The 12,386-nt window shown below is 35.9% G+C and overlaps 2 protein-coding genes across 2 annotated transcripts; one reads left to right on the top strand and one right to left on the bottom strand.

Annotated features, from left to right (window-relative positions):
• Positions 1 to 120: 120 nt before the first annotated feature.
• On the bottom strand, positions 121 to 4,634 carry crtam (cytotoxic and regulatory T cell molecule). The gene is made up of 11 exons (XM_079447978.1): positions 4,536 to 4,634; positions 3,237 to 3,383; positions 2,988 to 3,140; positions 2,780 to 2,896; positions 2,308 to 2,466; positions 1,762 to 1,857; positions 1,400 to 1,480; positions 1,100 to 1,168; positions 827 to 988; positions 575 to 661; positions 121 to 495 (listed from the first exon to the last, which is right to left on the bottom strand). Exons 1-11 carry the CDS (start codon positions 4,585 to 4,587, stop codon positions 329 to 331), a joined length of 1,290 nt encoding a protein of 429 aa, XP_079304104.1. The 5' UTR covers positions 4,588 to 4,634; the 3' UTR covers positions 121 to 328.
• Positions 4,635 to 6,336: 1,702 nt separating this feature from the next.
• Positions 6,337 to 12,164, top strand: zpr1 (ZPR1 zinc finger). Its single transcript, XM_079448245.1, has 13 exons — positions 6,337 to 7,069; positions 7,472 to 7,633; positions 7,812 to 7,902; positions 8,104 to 8,174; positions 8,351 to 8,437; positions 8,540 to 8,662; positions 8,773 to 8,899; positions 10,243 to 10,313; positions 10,393 to 10,482; positions 10,848 to 10,958; positions 11,046 to 11,135; positions 11,229 to 11,294; positions 11,407 to 12,164. Exons 1-13 carry the CDS (start codon positions 6,953 to 6,955, stop codon positions 11,524 to 11,526), a joined length of 1,326 nt encoding a protein of 441 aa, XP_079304371.1. The 5' UTR covers positions 6,337 to 6,952; the 3' UTR covers positions 11,527 to 12,164.
• The last annotated feature ends 222 nt before the right edge of the window (positions 12,165 to 12,386 follow it).

Below are 12,386 nucleotides of genomic sequence, written 5' to 3'. Positions count from 1 at the left end.
ATATTTAATTAAAAATATCAATATTCTATTAGTTGTGTCCTCCATAGATATTAATTAAATTTTTATTTGAAAAACAGCGAATGAATATCATGACCATAAAAACATAATGTGCACAAAAATACTATAAAACGGTATAAATCTTTATTGTACATTAGCAAAAGTACCATATATTTACAAAATTTAATCATAGTTACAGTAAATACAAGACATATATACAAAAGGTAGCCTTTATGTAACATTTAGGGTTTTTTCAAACAGGCTAACTAAGCACCATTGTCAAACTGCAAAATCAGTTCAGCCTCTTATTCAGATCCAGCTGAATATTCCTCTAAAGTTCAGTTTCTTTGACACATGCTCCTTCAAGCTTGCCACATACTGTTCTCAAACTGTCTTGTGTTTCTGTGATTTCTGTTTCTCTTGTGCTGCTGGAATTTGCCACATTCTGTGGAGTTTCTTCCTCTACTTTGTATTCTGTGAAATTCGAGTTCCAAAAACCTAGATCAGAAAAAAGACATCAGTTGTTTGTTTATGCACTAAAAAACTTTGTGTTTGTATGTTGTTCAAGTTGTTTTACCATTTCGTCTCCTCTCCTGGGCCTGCTTTTCTTCATGGCTGGATTTTGATTTGCTGCTTTCCACAGATTGGTCAGATTCTTCATTCTCTGTCATTACAAATGACACAGTTTAATCTCAGTTATATAAAACAGTCATGGTTTTTCCATGATGAGGCACAACTATAACCTCATAGGTCATTACCAAGCATACTCCAAACAATTGACCAAATCACATTGTAATGAATGCCATTAAGGTAACAAGAATATATTTACCTCGTTTCCAGGCTAGATGGGCCCGTCGCAGTTTGATTGCAAAGAAGATGACGACAATAAGCAAACATAAAATGAGGCATGTCACTAGCAGGACCAGCAGGGGTGAGCTCTGATTTAGGGAAATTCGGTGGTCAGGTTCGTGTTTGTTTTCTATGCCAAAACCTGCAAACGTACAATGTCACACTTTTATCATCAAATTACCTAGAGAGTCATTATACAGATGTAAAATGAATGTGTTTGGATTGATTTGTTGTTAGTATCAATAAAGTATACCTTCTGAACTGGTGGAATTTTTTATCTGGAATCCTGTTGAATTGTTGTCTGAAGTGTCTGTGTACTGTGCTGAAATGCAGAGAAATGTTTGAGATCACTATTGCTGTAAAATATTAATTTGGCTTATTTAAACGTGTTAAGAGTATAGATGAACACAAAAGTACATGCTACTTTAAAAAAGTGAACAGTTTATGGTGTATTCAATAAATACTCTCAAAATTACTGGCAAAGATTGTCTGCTTAACAAATACAACACTATTTAGATGTTTTTGTTGTTATGTTCATTCATTATTGTCTTACTTTTTGCACTATTTAAAGTAGTGCTCTCTGTGGTTGAGGTCACTTCAGGCCTTTCTGAAACTGATGTAAAATCCATGTGTTCTGTAATAAGATTTAAAAACAAATGACACTGAGACATGACATTTAAATGGAAAAGAGATTGAGTATGAACATGTCTTGAAATAAGCTGCAGATGGCGACAGAGAGCAATGGAAAAAATATTGTGGACGTTTTTTGGTCCTTCATAGATCACTATTTTATGTGAGCTGTATTAATTCGGTCATGTGGCATTCATATATGTCAAAACAACCTTAAATCGTTTATTTATCCGTTAGATTGTGTCTTTTTAAGTCCTAACACATGACATTAATTTGGGAACTCACCTGTACTAATAAAAGCGACAGAAGTGACTGTGATCATTGTCTCTGTTTTTTGTTTATCAGTTGTCCTGGAATAGCTTGATGTGGGAACTGCAACAGCTACATTGAAAGCAACACAAAAACGTATATAAGTCATAAGGATTTTATTTAAAAAAGTTATTGAAAAGACTATAAACAATTCACGTACAATACAATTCAATGTACTCAATAGCCTATATTTATTCTCGATGGGAAACTTTTTTCCTTCAGAGAAATTTGTTGACTTCTCTGATATCATGTGATTGACAACTCTAATGGGAACCAAACTTCAATAGGAAGCTACCAATTTCTAAAACTTTCCCCATGCAGCTCAGCCAACCAATTTCCCCAAAACTTTCAATTCCCTTTTCTAATAATGTCATCTGTGGCAAAATGTCCCTATTTTTGATCGCATGCTTGGTAAAGGTGATGCGCTAAATAAAGTATGGCTAATGTCAAAGGAGGCTCGATTACAAATTTCTTATATGATCTGCTTTTGCTGTTTGCTTCTTTGGTTATGTGAATACTTACAGTCATTTTCAATGATGATGAAATCCACTAGTGGTTTTGGGAGAGCTCTGTGTTTTGCCAAACATTTCACTGTAGCTTTCCTGATATGAGATTTGACTTTTAAGACGCTTACTACTGATGACCTTTTGGATCCATGTTCCCATGATGTGTTAGGTTGGGCTATTAGAAAACAAATAACATATCTTCAATACCATGTGATTTACCATTTAGATCTGACAAACATCCTAGGTGTCTTTTACCAAAATCCTAAACACTTTTAAACAAAGTGTTTCTTTTTTGTTTCATTACAATATCCTGGTTCCTCAAATGATTTAGAAAATGTCAGATGACGTAAATTGATGTTTGTCCATTTGTACATGTTTGTAGATCTGTGAATCTGACACACGTCTTTTTTTGTTACTTTGTCTTTAAATCTGTCTGTATGTCCATCTGTCAATGTATCTACCCACTCTGACATTTCCCATAATCTTACCCTCAATCTCGATCCCACTCAGTAGCCAGGAGAGTTCAGGTGGGTGGTCATTTGCAGCAGTTGTACATTTAATGATTTTATGATCTCCATGCTCAGCCATTTCTATTCTTGGGGTACCTGTTATTAGATTGAACAGAAAATAAGTCTCATCTTGTATTTCATTAGCTATCTTTAGTGTTGTTGTTGTATACACATAAAATGTACTCACCCAAAACTTCTACTCTGTATCTTTTTGTTTTGACACGGTCATCATACTGTAGACATTTGTAAACACCTTGATCTCTTTGTTGGACGTTGGACACGTGTATTGTGAATTCAGAGTCGTTCAGAATAAAAATGCTGATCCTCGAGTCTTTGAAACCTGTGTGTAAAGATTAAAAAAAGACAGTTGTTGAATGATACATTACAAAAAGGTAATGTATGTCAAAAATGTTATGCAGTTGAGTTCCTTCTTCACCTTTTTCTTCGTTGAAAAATATGACATGGCCTTGTGGATTTCTCCACTCCATGGGCACATTCCTAATGGAGTTTTTCAGACATTTCAGAACCAACGTATCTCCTTCGGACAATATCAGATGCTTCACCGCCAAACATTCTTTAACACCTGATCAAAATGAAGAAACATAGCACATTAGTTCAGTTAGGGACAATAGGTGAGCAAATTTCCATAAATGCATAAATTAACACGCTTGTCAAATGTAAGACAATCAATTGCTTGGTTTGTATATTAAATATACTTGTGTGGAATTATTTTACAGAGTGGAAGGCTAGTTTAATGGAATAACAGTAGGTTGATCAGGGGGCAGATAAGACCACAGGCGCCCTAAGCTCTGCTCTGACTCATCTGTGGGTTTCTCACACTCTCTGTACCTGTGGCTGAAAGTAAGAGGGGGCTACATTGTATTTTGCAGAGTGAGAGAGTCGGTCTGCTCTAAGTGGTCTCTCTGTTTGCTTGTGTGGTTTGATCTTGTAGCAGGTGAAAACTTGCCACTGTGACACGTAAAGCTACAGCTCACGCTGGAACAGGAAACAGTGGTGTTAAAACATTGCTCACAGAGCTATTAAAATACGTGAGATAAACAGATGCAGCTCAAAATAAGGCTATCTGGAGGTGTCAACGTTCTTAGTCAAATGACCACTATGTCTAATGTCTGTGCTTTTACCTGTGGGAGTGTGATATTATAGGGTAAAATGTTACATGAAAAGATGTTACAGTGCAATGGCCTCATTTGGAGTTGAATCCCTTTTTATTTACTTTGATAAGATTACACTTTAACATTAAAACTTAATATAATGATATTTAAATCATTCAGCTTTTATTTCATATTACCTTGTGATATTTCAAGAGTTTGAAGCGCAAGGGGCTTTTAAACCTTTTGATTTAATGCTTTTCACCATTCTCTTTCATGTTGACTGCTATACACACCAGCAACTTCACACTTGCAACAAGAATGCTTTCCTCCTACTACGAGCACTCAAACTCAATGTATTTCATTAAACACAGCCTACTGTAAAAACCTTCAATACGTTGAAGGACTTCTGATGAACAAATTGAAAATGAAAAAAAAAAACTTTTATTAAACATCCCAATAAATATACGGTCGTACACAAAAAACAGCACAGACTCTTCTTTGACAACAGAACACAACAGTACCTCTGCACCTGCTGGCAGCAGGTAAAGACATTGCTAAATCAACAACAACGTTTCCTTACAGAATAGACAGCCTAAACACATTTAAAAAGATATATGTCTTACCTCCTGCGATCAGCAATAGAATGTGAATAACAAAAGTGTTTTTGATCTCCATGCTGCAAGAGTGAAGTGCACTTCCTCTGCTTTGACTCTTTTAAAGACAGCGGCTTCCATGACATCATGGTCTTTCCCCCTGAGAAAATTAATGTGTGAAGTTTTGGGGGCATTACATCCAGTTGGTTGTTCTCTTTTAGCATTAAAACTTGACACCTTTTGACCTACACAATTCTGTTTAGTTACATGACATAATGAAATTCACACTACTTCATTTTCCGATTTTAAAATAGCTTAAAGTCAGCAAGTATGATGATTACACTAGCATGAACTTTCAGTCCAATTTAAAAAGGGGGATTGGTATCTGACATTAAAATCTCAGCTATCGTTCCCCCTACTATAGATGGCAAAATGTAGTCTTGAAGGGCTTCACGTTCAAGCAGGCAATATCTGTTTTGCCCCTTGCTGTATTCAAGCGGAATACATTTTCCTGCTTTGGTTGAAAAATGCATTGATTTAATTCTGAAATTCTTTTTGTGTGTAAAGTAAGCAGTGTGATTATGATACTATTGTGAGCTTTCAGTATCATTGAACAGGGGGCAATGGTATCTGACAGCAATATATCAGCTGTCAGATACAGTTACGTCTGCTAAACATGGCGTTCATGGCTTCACGTTCAAGAAGGCTTTGATTAAAAAAATTGGTGATATACGGCTGAAACTCGGAGAACCTACTTCTTGTTGTGCTTAAAGCAGCCATAACTCAGACAGTTTCTGTATATCTCATGTTAATCTTGTGTCCTTACAGAATAGTTTCGCACCCTTCAAATATCCGCAGAGTCTTTAGTTTGATCACATTTATAAAAGACGTATAGATTTAAGGCTGAAGGTCTCAGAACCGACTTATTTTTGTGTTGAAAGTCAGCAGTGTGATTATGATACTTGTATGAACTTTCAGTCTCTTGAACAAAGGGGGAACGGCATCTGACAGAAAAATCTCAGCTGTGAGATACCGTTTTTCCTGATATACATTTCAAAATACTTCACATTCAAGCAGGCCCCATCTGATCGGCCCTTTAGTGTAGTGGTTAGTGCTGTGGTTTATGATGAGAGGGTTGTTGGTTTGAGTCATGCCTCCCTACCCGTTCTCTCAATGAACACAGGGGAACCTTATCTGACAGCAATATTTTTAGCTGTTAGAATACATTATCCTGCTTTGATTGAAAAAAGAAATGTGTGATATAAGGCTGAAACTCAGAGAACCTTGTTGTGTTTTGAAATCAGCAGTGTGATTATGAGGCTAGTATCCACTTTTTATCACATGAAACACATAAGACTACCCATGTGTATACATGGGCAGTTGACAAATATACAATAAATGTTTTCTTGTTTTCTTAATTTTTGCTTCGTCAGACTATATGACACTGTTCAGGATATTTGTCAACATGTATATTATAAAGATATTTTTTTTATTGATATTACTTATGTTTAGCTTCATGAAATAATACTTTATATTTTATAGTAGGCAATTGTTAGTACTTGCATATAATTGTATAAAATAATGTTATTGTGTATATTAAATGTCTTTAATTATGCTTACCAGTTATGGTATGAAAGATTATTTTAAGAACACTCTCTACACCGTCACTACAATAATCTTTGGTGTCTGATGACGACACAAACATCAGAGCACGGGACAGGAAAGTCCTAATTTGGTTTATGGGAGGAAATGTCGCATGATCATCACACACCACCCACTGACCAGTTACCACACATCACCAAATATAACAGCCCTGAGCATGGGCACAGCTGGAGACATGAAACAGCACAAAGGGAGATATTTGAGTGCCCCCTCTTGGTGAATGCTTTGAAGCAAACGTGTTAGAAAAAATAAATTTTCATGGTGGTAATTAAATCGTAACCATTTTTTTGGGCGGGGTAGAAGAACAAGATGCTATATTATGAGTATGTGTTCTACAAGTAATACTATGAGTTAGAGAGACACTTGCAAATATTTATGAAAGCAATAAGATCTGCTTTACATCGTCTTAGTTGTTAAGTTAGCATTTCAATCATGTTTCATGCTTCGTTGTGCCTGCTTGCGTTAGGTCTTCTTGTGCATCAATTGTACAATTTTACGAATAATTGCTCGATAACAGAAATTATTCACATAAAAAGGAATTATACAAAAGATAAACGATTAACCGTTCCTGTGAGTGCTTTTATTTTGACAGGGGTTTTAAACTCAGTCTGACCCGGCAGTGATCCACCGCACATGAGGGCGTCACGTACACGAAAACATGTGGTGATCGCTGGAAACTTCTAGCATAATGCCTGTTGTTGATTATTAACAACTCTAACAAGCATTTTTCCGTTAACCCAGAGAGGTACATACTTTTAACCGACAGCACCTGTATAAGTAACAGGATGTCCGTGATCGAGGAGGAGCGCGTGCGCGGGGGAGTTTTTAAAGACATTAATGCAGAAGATGAAGATGTTGAACCTACAGTGATCGAGAGTCTGTGCATGAACTGCTATAAAAATGTAAATACTAGCATTTAATTACACTTTTCTTGTGGTGTGTGATGTTGTATGGAATTATACATACACTTCTTAAATTGTATGTATGTATGTAGAGTTTGCTTCCAAAATGGGATTACTTTGTTTTATTTATTCTTTAAAAATCATGTTTTTTTTATTGTGCATTCCAATAATATCAAATCGTTCTCATTTAAGACACAATAACGCAACAAAAACAGGTAACTAACACAATAAAAACATAACTTAATAACGTGATTTCTTTCTCATTTTGGAACCAGAGTCGTCATATATGTAGTTCTAAGTATACATGTTATTGTTATTATAAGCAAGTTAATTTTGTCGGTGATTGAGTGTCTTGGCTTTTGACATCTTGTGACTCCTCAAATCTGTTTTGCCACTCTGCAGGGAAGCACACGTCTTCTGCTAACTAAAATCCCTTTCTTCAAAGAAATCATTATCAGCTCCTTTACATGTCCGCACTGCAACTGGAGCAACACAGAAATCCAGTCCGCTGGGCGGATACAGGAACAGGGTGTCATATACACCTTACAGGTGAAGAGCAAAGAGGTAAGGATGGATAGCATAAGTTACATGGTGTAAGTCTTTTTAATGAATAAGTATACTACTTTGTATTTTTAAGTTTATCTTAATGGGTCACCACAGCAATGAATAATTAACCATTAAGTTATTTAACTACAATCTTTAACCACATTTGAAAAGTTTCAATTTTGTTTCTTCCATGAAGGACATAAATCGGGAGGTTGTGAAAGCTGACAGTGCATCCACCAGAATACCTGGACTTGATTTTGAGATTCCTGCCTTTACACAAAAGGGCTGTATGTACGACTATAATACATTTCCACACTGTAATGTTTTCCAAGTTATGTAGTTCGGACATTACTGATTACTCATGTTATCTAAAACTAGTGCAAGTTAGGTGTTGAAAAATGCAGAAAAAAGTGCAGTTTGATGGCATAATTGTTAATGCTGTTATAAGTTTGTCGGACACTTTATTTATTTATTTAATGTTTGTGTAGCTTTGTCAACAATCGAGGGCCTGCTGGACAGAGCAGTGGCAGGTTTAGAACAAGATCAACCTATTCGAAAGGTCTGTGTTAATGTTGCATCCTTATGACTTTCACAGCTGTGAGATTATACTATGAGGAAACCTCTTATTTACTTGATGATAAGTCATATTATATTTGTATACACAAATTCTTGTTTTCTACTTATTTGGTCTGTGTAATTTTTCTGTAATTATTTCCTCTCCTCAATGCATTACAGGCAAGTGATCCCGCTCTCGCAGAAAAAATAGAGGAATTCATCAAAAGGCTGGAAAAACTTAAAGAAGTAGAAGAGGAATTCACATTAGTAAGTCTTACCAGATAGTTCTTTTGATTACTGAGCCCGGATAAGTAACGGCATAGAGTTGCCTGTTAGGTCTACTGATCAGTTCTCTATCCTTTTTTGCAGATAATTGATGATCCATCAGGAAACAGTTTTATCGAGAACCCGTTCGCACCACAGAAAGACAAATGTCTCTCTGTCACACATTACAAAAGAACTTCTGAACAGAACACTTCACTTGGAATAGAGGTGAGAAGATCAGAATATTTGGTCCAGCAGTACAGTCAGCTTAACTACATTTTACTTCAGCTAAGAGGGAAGCTCTGCAATGTCTATCTGCTCCTCCTCTTGTTTTGCAGGTAGAGGAAGAGCAAGAAGATGAAAAGCCCAGCAATGACCTAGACACCATGAGAAATGAAGTTTTGGTCTTTAACACTAACTGTCCGGAGTGCAATGCCCCAGCCAATACAAACATGAAGCTTGTTCGTATCCTTTAACGTCAGCCTTTTTATTCATTATTTTTAATGTTGTTTGAAGAATTGTTCAGATTGGATTATTACACTTAAAAAGAGGATTCAGGGGAATCAAGCACATTATCTTCACATTGTTGGCACCATGCTCTACTAAACTCCGACAATGCTACAACAGTGTATTTAAAAGTCCAATGTGTAATTTTGTGGAGGACCTAATGACAGAAATGCAATATAATATACATTATTGTGTCTAAATTCAATAACGAATTCAAAAGTAGTGTATTGTGCACTTTTATTTTGAAAGTACTGCTATATATGAACAAAAGTGCAATAAGATTTGGACAAATAATGTGCTTTTTACAACAAAATATTTATTGTAAATCTCAACGTAAACATGAATGTAATCAAATCAAATATAAAACCAAAGCTATCGTGCACTGCCAGGGCATTAACGTTCTGTCTAGTTTGATATAGAAAAACAAGTTAATGATTTATTTTTTGCTTATACATAAACACTCTTTCAACAGAAAGTGTAAAGTCAATTGTACTGTATTTAAAACACATCTTTAACAACTAAATTATCGTATGCTACTTTTTTCTTAATCTTAACAATTTACATAAGGAGAACACAAATACTTTAATATGAATTATGGGCCCTTTCCTTTTTTGTTTGATGAACATCATAAACAGATATGTTTATTATGCTGCTGCCCCTTTAAGAGTGCTTTATATAGATATCCAGAGCTATACTGTGACGAGTCAGTTTTGTTTCCCTGCTGTTAACATTCATAAAACGGACTACTTCTACATGGACCCTTGCTAACATGGGAATTTTCACATTATATTGTGTTTATTTGTCTTTTTCAGAGTAAGAAGACGTGAAAGGGAACTCCGTTTAGTAGTTTGAGCTCTGACTCTGTAGGCGTCATGTTAGTCTCACACTGCATACAACCGGGCAACACGATTCGTTATCGTTGCTTATTTGGCGAAGGAGATAAAGTCCCTGTGTCAGCCACTGTAGTGCTTTGAATGGGAGAGGTGAGCTTGCAATTTGCAACCTCATCTCTAGATGCAGTGAAATTGTTTACCTTTAATGTCCAAATTATTTACTGTATTTAGAGTGCCTGTTTTAAAGGTAATTATAATAATGTCAGTGACTGGATTATTCAGGTTGGAACCGAAGGACTGTCTTTTATTTTCTAAAAGTTGCAATTTACTTGTTTTTTTTTAAATAATTGGATAAAATGTATGTTGCAAGTCTATTAGTGTGATATTATTTTAAGCCATTCAAACAATGGTGCATAAAAACTTGTAAATCATAGCTTTAAAGAAAAGAGGTTCCTTAACCCACTGCAGAAATTCCGCATTTCAAAGAAGTTATTATAATGGCCACAAACTGCGACAGCTGTGGGAGTCGCACCAATGAGGTAAGAATATTGTGCAATATCTATTATTTCTTGCCATTCGCATAGCATTTCATTTATTATCACTAACATAATTCAATAGGTAAAACCAGGAGGAGCCACAGAAGACCTGGGAACCAAAATAACACTCCACTTAACAGACCCTTCAGACATGTCCAGAGACTTGCTGAAGGTGGGTTAGTTTATCTGAATCATCCTTAATTAGCAATGTAACAATATTATTGATATCATGTTATTGCAAAACCAAAATTGTCTTATTATCGTGGTGACATGACTATGAAACGATCGGTCTTCGGGCCTAACCTGGAGAATGTTAGCAAAATTAAAAAATAATAGATGTTACCTTTGTCAAGGTCTATCTGGTGCAACTTTGTTTTTATAAAATGTTTAGGTAATTTGACCCATCTCATACTATGTCCTATAATCAGCAGTTTCTTAGAGGTATGAGTTAAAGAAAATGTAATGCAAAATTTAGCATGTCTTCATTTGTCTTTCATTGTTACATCCCTATCATTAATGTTTGCGTCTGTGGATCAGTCAGAGACGTGTAGCGTGTTGATTCCCGAACTGGAGTTTGAGTTGGGAATGGCGGCCCTTGGTGGAAAGTTCACTACTGTGGAAGGTCTTCTTAAGGACATCAAAGACCTGGTAGGGACATTTACATGCTTATAGCTTTCTCACCCCTGTTTGTATGGTTATGTTAGCAACCTTTTCTGCTTTTCATGTTTGTTATAGATTGTTTCGAAAAATCCCTTCATGTGTGGCGACAGCGCTACACCTGACAGAGCAGATAAGCTGGCGCTTTTTGGGCAGAAGATTGAGAAGGTTTGTAATATACATTTAATTAACCAAGCATATAGTGGTCTTATTTTTACAAGTCAATATTCTTTTTTACATAATGTTTCATGTGTTTTTTAGATAATGGCCGGAGAGATGGATGTTCATATCATCCTAGATGACCCAGCAGGAAATAGTTATCTTCAGGTGATTATAGTCTTAAGACTGTCTTGACGTTTAACTTAAAAAAATATGTATTATTGTTTCAGTTTATGTTAAGACCAACCACCAGACTCTGCTATGTGTTTTCTGTTTTCAGAATGTTTATGCCCCAGATCCCGATCCGGAAATGAAGATTGAGAAGTATACTCGAACGTTTGAACATAATGAGGACTTGGGGCTGAATGACATGAAGACAGAAGGGTACGCAGAGACTTAAGATCAAATGGAAATGAGCACTTGCATGCCAAATTTCGTCAAAGGCTTTATCGAAATGTTATTTAATTCTCTTTTACAGTTATTGTAAAACCAACATGACTAGCGCTTGTAAACAAAAATTACAAATCTGTCTTTAGGCAGAGTTATGATTTGGGGGACATTATTTTGGTTTAGTATGCAAGGTTCTGAGTTTTCCATGCTGCCTTTAAAATCCTTTTAAGTTATTGTTTGGCTATGTTGCCCTTGTGTTAAATAAACTGTAATAACCATATTCTTACTAAGTTGTAAAGTACTTAAAACTACTGACACTCAATAAAGTAGTCTTAACCCTTTAAATGTGTTTTTCATTTGATTTATTGTATAAAGGCTATCATTTCTAATCATGTTTGTACCATAAGATTGTTGATCTATCGTTTTGGTGTAGCTCTAGTACTCGTGCAGTGAGAAATCCGATAATCAATGACTTCCCAATCCCATCACGATCCACCAGACAATATTGTTGCTAAGAATAGACCTTGTGACGCCGTATTGGAGCATGTACTAACACTTAATGCTATACAACACATGCTCATCTACTCTAGCGCATTCGGTTCATGCAGCAAAATACAGTTTCAATGAAGAAGTGAATCACATGGGCTTTGTGGCTTTACATTTATTGAAACATAACAACCGCTGAACAGCAGATGAAGGACACGAATCGCATGTTATTCAAAGCAGTGACGAACAAAAAACGAAACCAACGTTGGTCCATATACAATGAAATCGTAGTCTTCAAATCGAGTCTCTTTTTGTTTCTTTCCGTAAGGATAGTCCACTATGGTGGCAGAAACGTCCCATGGCCATTTTAAGCCAGCGGTGGTG

This window comes from Barbatula barbatula (genome assembly GCF_947034865.1).
Source record: "Barbatula barbatula genome assembly, chromosome: 24".
Lineage (NCBI taxonomy): Eukaryota > Metazoa > Chordata > Actinopteri > Cypriniformes > Nemacheilidae > Barbatula > Barbatula barbatula.
Note: the sequence above shows the minus strand (reverse complement) of the source record. Positions and strands in the feature narration are given on the sequence as shown.

Bases quoted from the DNA above. Each gene is read 5' to 3' on its own strand.
- zpr1 (XM_079448245.1), top strand. From the start codon at position 6,953: ATGTCCGTGATCGAGGAGGAGCGCGTGCGCGGGGGAGTTTTTAAAGAC. The intron at 8,438-8,539 runs GTAAGTCTTACC...CCTTTTTTGCAG, and splicing joins TAGAAGAGGAATTCACATTA to ATAATTGATGATCCATCAGG. The intron at 11,295-11,406 runs GTGATTATAGTC...TTCTGTTTTCAG, and splicing joins CAGGAAATAGTTATCTTCAG to AATGTTTATGCCCCAGATCC.
- crtam (XM_079447978.1), bottom strand. From the start codon at position 4,587: ATGGAGATCAAAAACACTTTTGTTATTCACATTCTATTGCTGATCGCA. The intron at 1,858-2,307 runs GTAAGTATTCAC...CTTTCAATGTAG, and splicing joins CATCATCATTGAAAATGACT to CTGTTGCAGTTCCCACATCA. The intron at 662-826 runs GTAAATATATTC...TTGTAATGACAG, and splicing joins CCATCTAGCCTGGAAACGAG to AGAATGAAGAATCTGACCAA.